Below are 16,551 nucleotides of genomic sequence, written 5' to 3'. Positions count from 1 at the left end.
CTAAATATGGCATGACATTACTTTGTATGCTAAATATAGCATGACATTACTTTGTATGCTAAATATGGCATGACATTACTTTGTATGCTAAATATGGCATGACATTACTTTGTATGCTAAATGGAACAGATATAATATAAAGGTTCCTATGCCAACAAAATACAACCAAAGCTATTGTTTCTGTCACAGCTATCTTACCTGGGTCTGGTATTTGCTTGCTGTAACCATGGTATCTCCTTGGCAACCAACTGAGATAAAAGTCGGCTCATGTCTGAATGAGTGGATACCCTACAATTGATTAGGAAATGTTCACGAGTATTGCAGATAACTAGACATGCTAGAAGATTTATTTCTATTTGTTTTTCAGCTTCACAAATGGCATCAAAAAACAAGCAATCATTGAAAATACAGCTTCTCCCCACCAATACTTTATTTCTGTGCAATGAAAGGATGAAATGGATGAATTTGGATCCAGAAGGGAAAAATTCCAAGTCAAATGTAATGATACTAACAGACCATATTTGATAATACTGGGACAATACATGAATTACATGTAGAAGTTTCATTCTGTATCACCTTTGCACAAAATTGATAAAAATACCGCCAATGGTGCTGTAGCACAACTGTACAGTTTTTACAAGTCATTGAGAATGACATACTCCCTGCTATGATTGGGTTTTAAGGAATTATCACTACTCTGATCACGCAACAACACTTGTGAACCTAAATCAAACAGATTTAGATATGTTGTGTCTGCTTGTTGGACATGGAACATGCCTACAACAATAAAGGATGGGTCGGGTATGGGGGATTGTATCACGACGAAAATGGATATGCACATGTATGTCATAGAACACTGTGCTAATACCAACTTTGAATGAGATCTGTTCAAGCATGTCTGAGTATGGCTTTGGACATGGAATATTCGCAAACAAAATAGCTGCCAGGCAGCCATATTGGATCGTATCACAACAACAATGAATATGCACATGTATGTCATAGCACACTGTCCTAATACCAACTTTGAATGAGATCTGTTCAAGCATGTCTGAGTTATGGCTTTGGACATGGAAAATTCGCAAACAAAATGGCTGCCAGGCAGCCATATTGGATCGTATAACGATGAAAATGGATATGCACATGTATGTCATAGAACACTGTCCTAATACCAACTTTGAATGAGATCTGTTCAAGCATGTCTGAGTTATGGCTTTGGACATGGAAAATTCACAAACAAAATGGCTGCTAAGCGGCCATATTGGATCGTATCACGATGAAAATGGATATGCACATGTATGTCATAGAACACTGTCCTAATACCAACTTTGAATGAGATCTGTTTAAGCATGTCTGAGTTATGGCTTTAGACAGGGAAAATTTGCAAACAAAATGGCTGCTTGGCGGCCATATTGGATCATATCATGAAACAAATTGACGTGCATATGTATGCCATTGTATGTTGCCCCTGTACCAAGTTTGAAAAAAATCGGTCCAGGCATCTCCAAGAAACGGCTGCGGACGGACGGACGGACGGACGGACACACGGACGCACGGACAGACGGAACTCAATCCATAAGTCCCCGTCCCGGACTTCGTCCGGTGGGGACTAAAAAATGTTTATCAGTATGCTAATCCATGCTAACAATAGGTGTTCATTTGCTGAATGACTATCCAGTTGCCTATCCAACCATATTGCTATCTTTGCGATGTATGCGGTCATTTGGATGTTGCAATTGGCATGGTCAAGTTGTTAGATATATTTGCATACATTTTTGAATGTTTTTGTTCACTTGTATATGAATTCCTGATATTATCTTTGCAATATACGTGATCGTTTGGCTGTTGCTATGGGCGTGGTCTTGTTGCTAGGCACATTTGCATACATTTTTTGAATGTTTATTCAATTGTCTATTAATCCCTGGTGTTATCTTTGTGAAATACATGACCGTTTGGCTGTTGCCATGGGCGTGGTTGCTAGGGATATTTGCATACATTTTTTGAATGTTTACTCACTTGCCTACCAGATGATCTTGTTATTTGACCAAAATAAACTGCCATTTGGTTGTTGCTAAGGGCATGGTCATGGTTGCTAAGGCCAATTGTGTCAAAATGTTTTGAAGAAAATTTGCAGAATAACACTTCTAGAAACATCTCACTAAGTTTCAGTCTCATTGACAAAGTACTTTGTGAGATATAAGTTTTTGACCAAACATGAACATTTTACACCTAATTTGCATATTACTGGTGAGATCATTATATGCTTAATATTTCTTCATCTATACTCCAATAGATGCATCACTGTTAAATTTCAGCCCAATCTGCTGAATAGTTTTGGAATTATAGGTTTTTGACCAACAAAAAAAAGACACATTTTTAGCCCTAATTAGCTTATTAGTAAGGGAATCATCATGTCATGAACAAATCTTAATTTACTCACTTTTAAAAATGTTCCCACCAAATTTCAGACTGATCTGCCGACTAGTTTTTGAGTTTAAGTTTTTTATTTTAACAAAAATCACATTTTTTGACCCAAAGCACACATCAGTGGTAAGATCATTTTGATTTGTACAATTTCCCAACCAGACACCCAAGGTAATAGACCCACCAAATATCATGGCAATCGGTCCAGCGGTTTTTGACTTTAAGTTGTTTACACACACACACACACACACACACACACACACACACACACACACACACATACGACAGACATCGCACCATGCCTATAGCACTACTGAACCTATCAGTTCAGTTGTGCTAAAAACCAGAGACTCACAAAATGTCTTAACTCTTGTACAACTTTATGCTGATAATAAAATATCATTTTCATCGAAATTCAGCAAGTTACTTGTATGATCATGAACCTTAGCTTTTGAGTGGTATACAGTACTATCTTACATGCAATGACTCACAGTTGCAGCGTGCTTCCATATGCTCGGAGCAAATTGAATCAATTAGCGTACCTCTTATGGGACAAAAATATTGCAGCTGCATACTGTGATATGCCTTATTGAAGTTTTCTGTCGGTGTTCTAATAAATACTAGTATATTTTATTTGAGATGAAATGTGTTTACTAGCTGCTAAAAAGGCGACATAAGTGAGTGGGCTAAAATATGCCATCACGATGGTATTGCAGTGCTCTTGTGGGCAAATGACAAAAATCAGATAAACAAAAGTTATTGACTGTGAAACATCCCGAAATTACAACTACTTCTGTATATCGAGTCTAACCATTTTCATTTATTTTGCCATTTCAAAAATATGGGGGACATATATGGAAACTTCAAATTAATAAATTTCTGTAATACCCACAAACACAAACACAGACGATAGTCAAGTAGTATGGGTAAGATCGGTAAAGGTTGGTTAAGACATCTAGATTGCAGTTTTTTGTTTACTGATGTCTATTACAACTATCAGCAATGCATTATTTTCACAAGGTTTTTGAGTTTTAGTCACCTATAGACTATACTCGTCATTGCCGGAATGCTAAGTCATTCTCTTTATGACGTCAAAAATGGAAATACCAGAAAGCTCTCGAAGTAAATCAGACAGGAACTGTTTGAAAATTGTCATTTTCAGGTATTTGCAGACACTTTTTAAAAGTTTTAAAGCCAGAAAAAAATGCACTGCTGATAGTTGTCAGCTAGCAAAATTTTAATAGTAAATGTGAGTATTTTTAATCACCTTTAAGTTGTTTACACACAGCCCAACACTTTGCCATGCCTATAGCACTAGTGAACCTTATCAGTTCAGTTGTGCTAAAAACAAATTGACATGCATATGTCCCACATACATGTATGTCACTTTTGTGTCAGGTTTGAAAGAAATTATGCATGTCGAGAAATTGCAGATGTATTGCAGACGGATGGACGGATGGAGCAAAATGTAAAGGCGTCCCTTTCAGGAGGCTAATAAGGCTACAATTCAAATGGAAATTTTTTTTCACTCAAAGTGGGAGTGGAATCGACGTGTTTCTAAAATGAATTCAAAATGATAGTTGCAAAATTTGTACAATCAAATGTTATCAGCAGGACAATTACAATGTATTTTGAATACCAACCTGTTCAGGATGTCTACAACATTGTGGAAGATACCTGTTACCACAGCAACCTGCATATACACAGATTCTTGGAACGTCTCACTTTTGAGAAAAGTTCTGGAAATTCTGTAGAGCAAAATATGAAGAAAACAAATCATTATGTCTCTAATACATATGTTGATGTACAAAACATTATGTCTAATACATATGTTGATGTACAAATCATTATGTCTAATACATATGTTGATGTACAAATCATTATGTCTAATACATATGTTGATGTACAAAACATTATGTCTCTAATACATATGTTGATGTACAAATCATTATGTCTAATACATATGTTGATGTACAAATCATTATGTCTAATACATATGTTGATGTACAAATCATTATGTCTAATACATATGTTGATGTACAAATCATTATGTCTCTAATACATATGTTGATGTACAAAACATTATGTCTCTAATACATATGTTGATGTACAAAACATTATGTCTCTAATACATATGTTGATGTACAAATCATTATGTCTAATACATATGTTGATGTACAAATCATGAGTCCATTCATTTAACAGTGATTATACCAATATCACTATATAACTGTAATACTGACCAATCATATGTCTAATCTTGGATCTATAATTGAGAAGGATAGTAAACAGCCCATTCATCTATTGTTTGGTATGTAACCTGCTACTAACAGGGAAAGTAAACAAATGAATTGGATGAATATCACTTGGCTCAGCATGTCGGAACAACAAAGAGTTGTATTACACACTAATGGTTTGATAAGAACAGTTTCATGGCCTCTTTATGTGTACATGAAATTTGTTTGTGAGAGTGAACTAATATGTATTAAAAGTGGCCATAAAACTGTTCTTATTGAATGATGGAATGTAATACATTGTGTGACAAGTCTCTATACTTCTAACATGCTGTGACAAGTGTTATTCATCCAATTCAGTTGCTTACATTTCCTCATTCCCTGTTTGAAACAGGTTGCATTTGTCCACAGTCTGATGTCGGCAGTTGTACTATTTATCTTTCCTGACTTTTCGATAAAGGGATTAAGAGTGTAAATTTATTCTTGAAGACTTCGGGTGACACTTTAGCATTAGCACTGGCAGTGGTATATCAGTTTTACAAATTGTTGTTGACTAATTTTTTTGGTACAGGTACATTTGAAATGTAATGGTAACATTTCCTGTGGCAACACTTAATTCAACTGTCACAACCCAACGTTGACTCAACTTTTGTTCGGTGTAAAAAAAATAAACAAGCCTTTATAGAAGACATAGTCTCAAACTGGTGTATCGTATAGAAAAGTTAATGTGCAAATTTGAATAGTGTCTCTAGATACAAACTTTGCAATTTATTCAGTGCACCTCGAATATGGAGATCAAAGGTCTTTTGCATTAGCTTAATATATGTATAGACCTTGAAGAAAACAATGGTTAAAAAGAATGCACATACTTGATAATATGGGTGTAGGCACTTGAATGGAGTAGCTATGTATTACACCTCCAATGTAATGATGCAAAAATATGGCCGCCATTTGGCCATATTTGATTCAGTCGTAAAACAAAGGAACTGCATATGTCTAACAGAGCATGTTACCTTTGTGCCTTGTTTATTTGAAATCAGTTGGTGCATGTCAGAGATATGAGGGTGAACGCAGTCACACATACATGGACACATGCATGCATGGAACCCAACGTAATTAATAGCCAACAAGATTTAAACTAAATACCTTTTGTAAAGGAAAGCAAACTTTTAGATATTTGTTGTTCCTCCAGGCCTTGTCAAAAACAAGTCATTGAGAATGACATAGTCCCCGCTATGATTGGGTTTTAAGGAATTATCACTACTCTGATCATGCAACAACACTTGTGAACCTAAATCAAACAGACTTAGATATGTTGTGTCTGCTTGTTGGACATGGAACATGCCTACAACAATAAAGGATGGGTCGGGTATGGGGGATCGTATCACGACGAAAATGAATATGCACATGTATGTCATAGAACACTGTCCTAATACCAACTTTGAATGAGATCTGTTCAAGCATGTCTGAGTTATGGCCTTGGACATGGAAAATTCGCAAACAAAATGGCTGCCAGGCAGCCATATTGGATCGTATCACGATGAAAATGGATATGCACATGTATGTCGTAGAACACTGTCCTAATACCAACTTTGAATGAGATCTGTTCAAGCATGGACACGGACGCACGGACAGACGGAACCCAATCCATAAGTCCCCGTCCCGGACTTCGTCTGGCAGGGACTAACAAATGGTCTAGCCAGTCTTATATATCAGTTTGGAAACACTGTACAACAAATGGTCTAGCCAACCTTATATATCAGTTTGGAAACACTGTACAACAAATGGTCTAGCCTGTCTTATATATCAGTTTGGAAACACTGTACAACAAATGGTCTGGCCTGTCTTATATATCAGTTTGGAAACACTGTACAACAAATGGTCTAGCCTGTCTTATATATCAGTTTGGAAACACTGTACAATTAACAAATGGTCTAGCCAGTCTTATATATCAGTTTGGAAACACTGTACAACAAATGGTATAGCCAATCTTATATATCAGTTTGGAAACACTGTACAACAAATGGTCTGGCCTGTCTTATATATCAGTTTGGAAACACTGTACAACAAATAGTCAAGCCAGTCTTATATATCAGTTTGGAAACACTGTACAACAAATGGTCTAGCCTGTCTTATATATCAGTTTGGAAACACTGTACAACAAATGGTCTGGCCTGTCTTATATATCAGTTTGGAAACACTGTACAACAAATGGTCTGGCCAGTCTTGTATATCAGTTTGGAAACACTGTACAACAAATGGTCTAGCCAATCTTATATATCAGTTTGGAAACACTGTACAACAAATGTTCTAGCCAATCTTATATATCAGTTTGGAAACACTGTACAACAAATGGTCTAGCCAATCTTATATATCAGTTTGGAAACACTGTACAACAAATGTTCTAGCCAGTCTTATATATCAGTTTGGAAACACTGTACAACAAATGGTCTAGCCAGTCTTATATATCAGTTTGGAAACACTGTACAACAAATGGTCTAGCCAATCTTATATATCAGTTTGGAAACACTGTACAACAAATGGTCTAGCCTGTCTTATATATCAGTTTGGAAACACTGTACAACAAATGGTCTGGCCTGTCTTATATATCAGTTTGGAAACACTGTACAACAAATGGTCTAGCCTGTCTTATATTAGGCAGGTCAGACGCACTGATAAATTTTCTGCCACTGTGTGTTCACAGCATAAACCCTGACATTGACAAGACAACATCTCTGCTTTGAAAAGTCGGATTTTTATGAATAAAACATCTTTTTGTTCACATTTAAAAGGTCAATATTTCTGTTAAAATAATTTTTAGTAAATTTTGGAAGCAATCCGAAAAAACAAGCGACCTATCGGTCAGAATAGCTCCGCTGTTGTTTTTAATTTAATTTTTTATTTTGGTAACATGTAGAAGTGGTTCAGTTCTTCAGCTCTTCACTATGCAGTTTTGTTTTAGCGATGTAATAAAGTTGTTAGTGGTTTCATATGATGTCTCACTATAAAACACATTTTACACACAAAGTTGGTAATGTATTGTACTTTTATACCATAGTCACCATTTTATTAAAAAAATCTACTGTTATGAAAAATTACACAAAATCTCAGAAAAATAATGACTGGGAAATGCACACATGAAAAAGAAAAAAAAGGATTTTGAGGTTGGCTATAAATAATTCCAGTGTCTTACAGCTTTAACCCTGGAAAATTTTAATGATGAATGAAATAAACTAGGGATCTAAAATAATTTTGAGGCAATTCGAATTTCAATTTTCTAACAAATTTACCAAGTCAACAACATTCAACTTGTACTAGTTGTAGTAGACATAACATCGTCTGATATTTTTATTTACGTTTCTTGTGACCGGCGCCTTTCAGCAGACTCGGCCAATTTTTTTTTCATCATTCCATTGTATTTAAACAAGTTATACTTGATATTTCGCAATATTTATAATTCTCAACCAATTACCTCAATATGCCTCACCTCGCTCGTACTCAAAGCAGTCCCGGTATGATCACTGACGAGTCGTGCTTGCATACAGAGTAATCGGGACTCGATTCTGACAATTGTCCCTACTATTTGTTTAGAGTCAAGTCAGCAACATAGACTTGTGCACCGCCTGTCGTATGTAAGCAGGGCTAACCACTGGCATGACCAGAGAGAACCTTTTCAGATTTACATGTAAAACGGTGAAAGATACGAAAAACATAATGCAAAGTCTGAAGCCAAATTACAGTTGTAATTATTTTAATTATTTTTACCTGCCAAATATTTGCATTTTGGAAATGGCAAGACACGTTCATGTCATTTAACTTTACATGTAAACTGTCGGCCAATAAACAAAGTTTGGTCGAGATTCACAGTCGGCAGTGAGACTGCTCTTGCATAACTTCAACCGCATGCCAAGGCATGCCTTCCTTACGCGAGTTGTCTTCATTCTGGTTCACTGTCACTCCAAATTGCACGACAATATAGAATTAATCACAAGATACAGTTTATCTGAAAACATCAAACTTTTATAGTGGGTCTGAAGTGTGATTTTAGTGAGTACCAAGAACTTGTTTTTGCTGTGGAAAATCGCCCGGACGTCAAACGAGGTCATCTTCAGCTTCCGGGTCAAATCAGTCATTTTCTACCTAAAATTCGAACGGTCGGGACCGTTACACAAGGATCCTACTAAATTTACTTGCCATGCTTATTAAAAACACATAAAAATCCACCTTTTTGTGAAATTTGTAAACTTTCCGGCCCGCGATTGAGGAAACTGAGCATGGAGGGTTATACTTCCATGCTATGAGCGAAAAACTGGGTCGGAAAATCGGTATTCCTAAATGTAATGCCAAAATTTGTTTTGCTGGCACGAAAGAAGAGATATCAGTTGAGGTTTAAGCGTTTTCAGTATCTAAAATGGGGAACTCTAGTGAAAGTTACGGCGAGTTGAAAATACCGAAAAATAAGGCCCGTGAGCAGCCATTCAAACTGTCGCTATCTGGAGCATATAAATTATTATGAGGATAGATTGTATGCAAATGTGGTTTGTTGCGGACTGGCTGAATACCCGGAATACCCGGAAATATCATGACATTCTGGAGTCATTTTCTATGTGTCAATTGGTAACTTGTGCTACACATCGTGCTGGTCATACTACATGTATTGACCATATTATTACTCGTGCTGATGACAGTACCGTCGCTGATGTTCGAGTCAAACCAATCTATGCGATTTCCGACCATTTCCCGGTTCTATTCTCCATAAACAATTTCTCTTACGTCAGAAATACTCGAAAATCCATAAAATCAAGAAACATGTCGGACTGACGTCGTGCGCCTTGTTGAGGAGGCAAAAAAGAGTCATTACGCCGGACTTGTTGACGATTGCGCGGGCAACCAAAAACAGTTATTTCAGGTTGTAAAGGGATTACTTGGTCATACTAACACTTCTGCTGTTCTACCAAAACATGAGGATTCTTCGGAATTAGCAAATCGTTTTGCTCAATTCTTTTTAAATCGCGTCAAGTCTCTAACCTTGAACCTGGGCACTGTACCTGGAAATTCTAATCACCACTATTCACAACCTGTTGCTGAATTGAAACCCGATTGTCGCCTAGATGCTTTTAAACCTACTACTGATGATGAAATTGACACGGTCATTCGTTTATCGCCTTCATCTACTTGCTGCCTTGACCTGATTCCAACCAAGATCTTCAAACACCCTGACATTATACAAGTATTGTTACCGCACATTACCGAAATCTTCAATAATTCTCTACGGTATGGTGTAGTACCCACTCATTTTAAGGAAGCCGTCGTTAAACCTCTCATTAAAAAGCCATCTCTTGATCAAGAAGTTCTTAAAAATTACCGCCCTGTATCTAACTTGCCGTTTTTGTCGAAGACTTTAGAACGTATTGTTGCCAGCAGGCTGACTTCCCACATTGTTAACCATTCACTGGACGAGCCATTGCAATCTGCGTACAAACCAGGACATAGTACAGAGACTGCTCTCCTTAAAGTAACAAATGACATCTTGCTCTCTCTTGATGAGAAAAGGGACGTCTTTTTGGTATTGCTTGATCTTTCCGCAGCATTTGACACTGTGAACCATTCTATTTTACTGAATCGCTTAAGAGACCGTTTTGGTCATTCAGATAGTGTCCTCATGTGGTTTCAGTCCTACCTCTCCAATCGCAAACAGTGTGTACTTGTGAATTCCACCCAGTCACAATTCTATCCGCTTGACACTGGGGTACCACAGGGATCGGTTCTAGGACCTATACTTTTTAATATGTACACTTCTCCATTAGGTGAATTGGTTTCAAGTCATGGATGTCTCTATAGTTTTTATGCAGATGACTCTTCACTTTATATGTCTTTTACTAAAGATAATGCAGCTAGAATGGTTTCAAATCTTGAACTTTGTATTTCTGATGTCAGGTCTTGGATGTCTGAAAATTTCTTGTGTTTGAATGATGATAAGACTGAATTTGTTATTTTTTCTGCTACTTCGGGTGATCTGTCCACTAGAGCGTTTACAGAAATTCGTGTTGGCGATGCTCTGATTCCCGTCCATTGTCAGGCCAAGAGCCTTGGAGTGATCCTTGACTCTTGTCTGACAATGAAGCCGCATATTGGACAGATCTGCCGTTCTGCCACTTTTCAGTTGCGTCGTATTGCGCTTATCCGCAAATATTTATCTCAACCTGCTACTGAGCAATTAGTTCATGCATTCATTACATCTCGAATAGATTCGTGTAATTCACTTTTATTTGGGCTTCCGAAGTACCTAATCAACCGTATTCAACGTATTCAAAATATTGCTGCTAGAATTGTAACTCGTTCCAAAATCACCTTTCACATCACTCCAATTTTATATCAGTTGCATTGGTTACCTGTTTCTGAACGTATTGTTTTTAAGATTTTAGTTCTTATTTTTAAATCCATTCATAGGCTTGGACCAATTTATCTTTCTGGCATGATAGAACTATATGTTCCACGTCGTAATTTAAGGTCAGCTGATCAGTTCAAACTCTGCCCCATTCGATCACGTACTAAGACATATGGTGATCGTGCTTTTAGTGTTGCTGCTCCCACTCTCTGGAATAATCTCCCACTCAACATCCGTCAGTCACCTACCTTATCTGCTTTTAAATCAAATATTAAAACTTTACTTTTTAAAACTGCTTTTTAACTGATATTTGTATTGTATGATTTGCTTACAGCGTCTTTGATCACATTTTTTGTGGATACTGACGCTTTATAAATAAATTATTATTATTATTATTATTATGTAGAAGGGGTGCAAAATTTGGATTTGAAGTTTACAACCCTGTTTCGAACAAACACTTGTCATTTGGGCGCACAATGCGTAGAATTATGACTATAGCACATATTACATTGCTTGTTTGACGTCAATAGTGTCTTTTGAAAAGTGGTAGTTTACTTAAAGTCTCGTGGACTGATTTCCAATATGGCGGCGGCCATAATGCTCATTAACATATTCATTTTTTCTTTAAATTACAAAAAAAAAATCATAAAAAATAGAAAAAAAGATGTGCTGGCTTGAAATTAACAAATCTGAGTAAGCTACCCCCTGCGCATCAACACACCAGATATCAAAGCAATCTGACATGAAGTACGTGAGGAGATGATGAAAATGTCATTTTATGAAAAAAAATCATAAAAAATTGAAAATGGCACAGATCAACTTGGCATGAACAAATCTGAATAGCCTCCCCCCAGGGAACATGCACACCAAATATCGAAGAATTCTGACTGTCACTTTCGGAGAAGATGATGAAAATATAAAAGTTTGACGGACACCTATGATTCTACTCTCTATACTCTATACAACCTATACCTAAAGCTACGCTTTCAGCTTTCGCTGACAGCGGAGCTAAAAATACCTTAAAAATGACATTTATTCAACTGCGCACGGCGGTAAAAATTCGGCCGTTTTCACTTCCACACTTCATTTTCAAAGTGCAAGGGACTGTGTCACCTGACCTACACACATGACCCCTTATTTGAAAGGTCATGACATTGTGCGATGTGTCACAGCCTCGTTCTGGTGATTCTCCACTGTTCATTGCCGTTTGAAATCAAAGTTCAAGTTTGCAGTCAATTTGCTACCAGAAGCTCGAGGAATTTCAGGTAAACGATACTTTCATGTTAAAATTTGGTGTTTTTTCTATCAAATCATGTATTTTTAGTGATTTTTAATGAGCGAGTCCTCTGCACTAACGTTTTTAGTTTTACTAGTGAACCATCAGTTCGGAACGACACGCGAGTGGAGTTTGAGTGTGAATAGGACGCCATTGTTCATGTACCAGGTCGCAGTGACCGTCACATACCACTAATTCTAAGTGGCCTGAAAGTTGGTTAAAGTGATCAATATTGACTTTTTTCACAATAAAGGAAGAAGTGTCGTGTTATGTTTAAGTACAAAATAAAAAAAAAATATTTTGATATATAATGATTTTCGCTACTTGTGTGAGGTTAGGCCTGGATACTTGTCACACGTATACAGACTACAGTAAGTTGAAATTAGAACACTACACTAGCATATATCACTGTTGTAATGTTGTGGAGAGTTTACAAATCCGTATGCAGACTTCATTTTTTTTCATTTTCTTGTAATTATTGTCAACTTATAATTGTTTTTAAAGTATTGGTTCAAATTTTTACATGCTGCACAGAATGATTGTGCATTTTAATGTTGATTCAAAGTTTAATACTGAACAAGTGTTTATGACTGGATGATAGTATTATACTACAGTACCAGGTCCAAAGATGCCACACTTACACAGTATTTCCTCTTGCTTTTTTTCAGAGAAAAACTGAACTGAAACGTTCATTAGTGGTTGTCATGGTGAAGACATCACTGTCTAGTTTGTCTTTTGTAACAGGATTATATCAGATATATGCATTTTTGGAAAAATCAAAAATGTTTTTTTTTTGGTGCAGGGACAATTTAAAATTCAAAGATAGCTTGACTAATTATAATAAATACAGTTTATTTTATTCTCTTTCATATTTTACGTGTACATTTGCATAATTTGGCCCTCCCATTTGCATATTTGTGTATTCTCATATTTGTAGCCCTATTACAATTTTTTTGAATGGTGACATTGGATTCAGCACCCATTGAAACATACAAATCCCAAATTTCATGTTGATAGCATGAATAGAATGAGCTCTACAAGAAATATGCATACGTAATTAGGGGGACTTAGTTTTTTTCAGGAAAAGTTTTCTGCCGCAACTGATTTTTAGACAAAGTTGTGATTTCAGTGTAAGTTTATTCACATATATGATATATACTTGCAATAATACCACTTTGCCTAAGTTTACAAATACTTTTTCTGTATGTAAAACAAATTAAATGCTCTTAAGATGTCATTTTCTTGTTGAAATTATGGTTTAAAAATGAAGGAAACTCAAATTTTCAAAATTTCAAAATGGTGGCAGAAAAAAATCGGAAAATTTAATACTTTAACAAGCGACCTATCGGTCAGAATAGCTCCGCTGTTTTTTTTTTAATTTTATTTTTAATTTTGGTGACATGTAGAAGTGGTTCAGTTCTTCAGCTCTTTACTATGCAGTTTTGTTTTAGCGATACAATAAAGTGGTTAGTGGTTTCATATGATGTCTCACTATAAAACACATTTTACACAGAAGTTGGTAATGTATTGTACTTTTATACCATAGTCACCATATTATAACAAAAATTTATTGTTATGAAAAATTGCACAAAATCTCAGAAAAAAAATGACTGGGAAATGCACACAACAAAAAAAAAAATTTTCTAACAAATTTACCAAGTCAACAACATTCAACTTGTACTAGTTGTAGTAGATATATATATAGGGAAGAAATGTATTAATCGCCATCTTAGTTTCCGTATGGCGACAATCCCCAAGTACCCGAAAGAGAGTCATTCTCAGCCAACAGGGTTTGACACTGGAGTAAAAAAGTCACTATCCCACAGGACTAGTAAAATTGATAACATAGTAGTCCTGCAAAAAAATTGGTGGTCCTATCTTTAAGTGCTTTCGCTTGTTCACTTAGGCTCTTCATCTCTCTTAGTTTTTGCTCTACTTCTAATTCACTTTTCCAAACCCCATCATATTTATTTCAAACCGTGTGTTGTAATTGAACTGTCTATTTCTTTGTAGTTGTTTGTGCATCATCAACTCCTTACTGTAATTTTATTCTCTTTTTTATGTTTTGGAACTTCTTCTCTTTTTTTGTTGCTTTCTGTGAGTAGTTTGTCTTAATTGGAGGGGGGGGGGGAGTAATAAGATGTTATGTGGTCTTATTTCTAGCTTAAATACTACATAACATTTCTGGTACACATTGATCTAACTATTGCATTTTTAAAAGACAAAAAATTACCTTCCCATGGAGCAAGTCTTTATAGTGTTCTCCTTAGTGCATATTAGAATGTATTTACAACATAAAAATAAATAAATTTGAAGGTTACCAGCAGTTACAGCAAAATTTTGTTACTAATTACATGTACAAGTCACCTCGTCTATTTTCGTGTCTATGTACTTCCCGGTTGACATAAACGTTAAACGTGATACAGTCGGCCCTATAATTACTAAGAAATGACAAAACCGTTCGTAAAATAAAGTTCAGGATTTTAATTTTTCAAACTGAATATCAATATCCACTACACATTCAATAACTGGTTTCGCGTATTTAGAAATGTGCCGCAAAACATGAACACGGAACACGGAACACGGAATCGTGTCAGTAGCCCCGTCTACACGGCACTAAAAATCCTACCTGAGTATGGGGCTAGTGTTACTAAGTTAGCAGTTTCATTGTAGGCTGTAAGTTGTACCGGTAAAAAAAACAATCATCACATCATGTAGGAAGTACAAAAACATAGAACACGTTGTTTTCTTGATGAATAAACTCACTGAAATAACAACACGGTCAAATTGCGTCTTCGATTTTGACAGCCACCATTGTTATGATTGAGCTTCACTTAGTTCCGTTGAACGTGGCCGGGCGAATGCTGACATCCAATTTGTACAGCGTTTTTACAAAGGGAGCTCGTCAATTACCTACCGAATAATTAACTCAGAAACGTAGTTTAAATACTAACTGATCTAAAAATTACTGTTCAGAAAGACTACGCATCCGTACATAAATACGAATTCATGCGACAAAGATTTCAACTTTACTACTTGTTACAGTGTAGAGGCCAGCCTTACCCTTATTATACACATATCATCGTACAACTAATTTTATTGGCTATAATATTAGCTACATTTGAAAGGTCTCACTTGATTGGCTCATCCTTCGCTATTCCCGTTTTCAAGAGACACCCCGCCAGAATGAAGTGCCACGTAGTACAGCAATGGCGCGAGATCGCCTGTTGGGCGACTTTCCCACCGGGTGTGCTTTTCGAAAACTACACAACACATGCTTTTATGACACGGAATCATAGAAAATCTACCCCGTTTCCAAACTAATCGTAATTTTATCGCGAATAGACAACCAGAGTTGGTCAAAATAGCAAATTAAAAATCAAATGAATATTACTATGACCGTGAATTCATCATATAGCCGGTGGTTTGAATTCTGAGCTCCCTAATATACCTATCGAAAAGTCACTATCCCGTCGGACATTTTACTAACCTTTACTGGTCCTTACAGAAAGTTACTTGACTCGCGGGATAGCGGACCAGCGTGTACGTGTATGTCGAACCCTTGCCATACGTTACAGCATAGACCCTCCTGGTTACAGTGGTAACACTCGTTCATGTTCGATTAAGTGATGAAGTGATCTTTTTTTAAATTTCTTTTCATCACAACAACAAAATCTGCGCGATCAAAAGTGTTGTAAACTAAACCAGAAAGAATTATCGGGCTGGCTAAACTTCCAGATGAACTGGAGTAAGGTCCAAGTCCAAGTAAGCCCCGATAGTACGTGAGAAAATCGTCTCAAACTAGCGATACAACTTTCAAAATATAACTTGACATGTTAGAGTTATACAATTCAAGACGGGTTTTCACTCGAAAACAACAATTCTGTGAATAATGACACTGAACGCAGCGATTTCTCGGACGATGTTACCACTGCACTGTAACGTATGGCTGACAACGACTTGCTTCTGGGTTAGTCCCTCGTGCATCGGGGTACTTGGGATTGTCGCCGTACGGAACTACCACATCGGTAATTTTGACGCTGTAATTTTGCCACCAATATTGATCGTACAAAAACAAAACTCCATAAATGAACCACAAAGTACTTTCCCTTTCAAAATGTGGTAATTTTGGAAAGAGTATTATCGTTTTTATTGACGACTGACTCTGTCAAAAATCGTTTGATACACTTCAGTTCAGGCATGGAAGACTTCTCACAATGATAATGAGTGCA

General features: G+C 36.5%; 1 protein-coding gene across 1 annotated transcript in view; it reads right to left on the bottom strand.

The window, feature by feature from the left end:
• The window catches only part of LOC144444421 (unhealthy ribosome biogenesis protein 2 homolog), a 257,137-nt gene that overhangs the window by 116,650 nt on the left and 123,936 nt on the right, over positions 1 to 16,551 (bottom strand). The window contains exons 16-17 of the mRNA XM_078133832.1: positions 4,065 to 4,169; positions 199 to 288 (exon numbers count right to left, since the gene is read on the bottom strand). Of these exons, the coding sequence (XP_077989958.1) occupies positions 199 to 288; positions 4,065 to 4,169 (195 nt within the window). The remainder of the gene's footprint in view (positions 1 to 198; positions 289 to 4,064; positions 4,170 to 16,551) is intronic.

This window comes from Glandiceps talaboti, chromosome 13, assembly GCF_964340395.1.
Source record: "Glandiceps talaboti chromosome 13, keGlaTala1.1, whole genome shotgun sequence".
NCBI classification, from domain to species: Eukaryota; Metazoa; Hemichordata; class Enteropneusta; family Spengelidae; genus Glandiceps; species Glandiceps talaboti.
The sequence above is the reverse complement of the archived record's forward strand: the minus strand, read 5'-3'. Positions and strand labels throughout refer to the sequence as shown.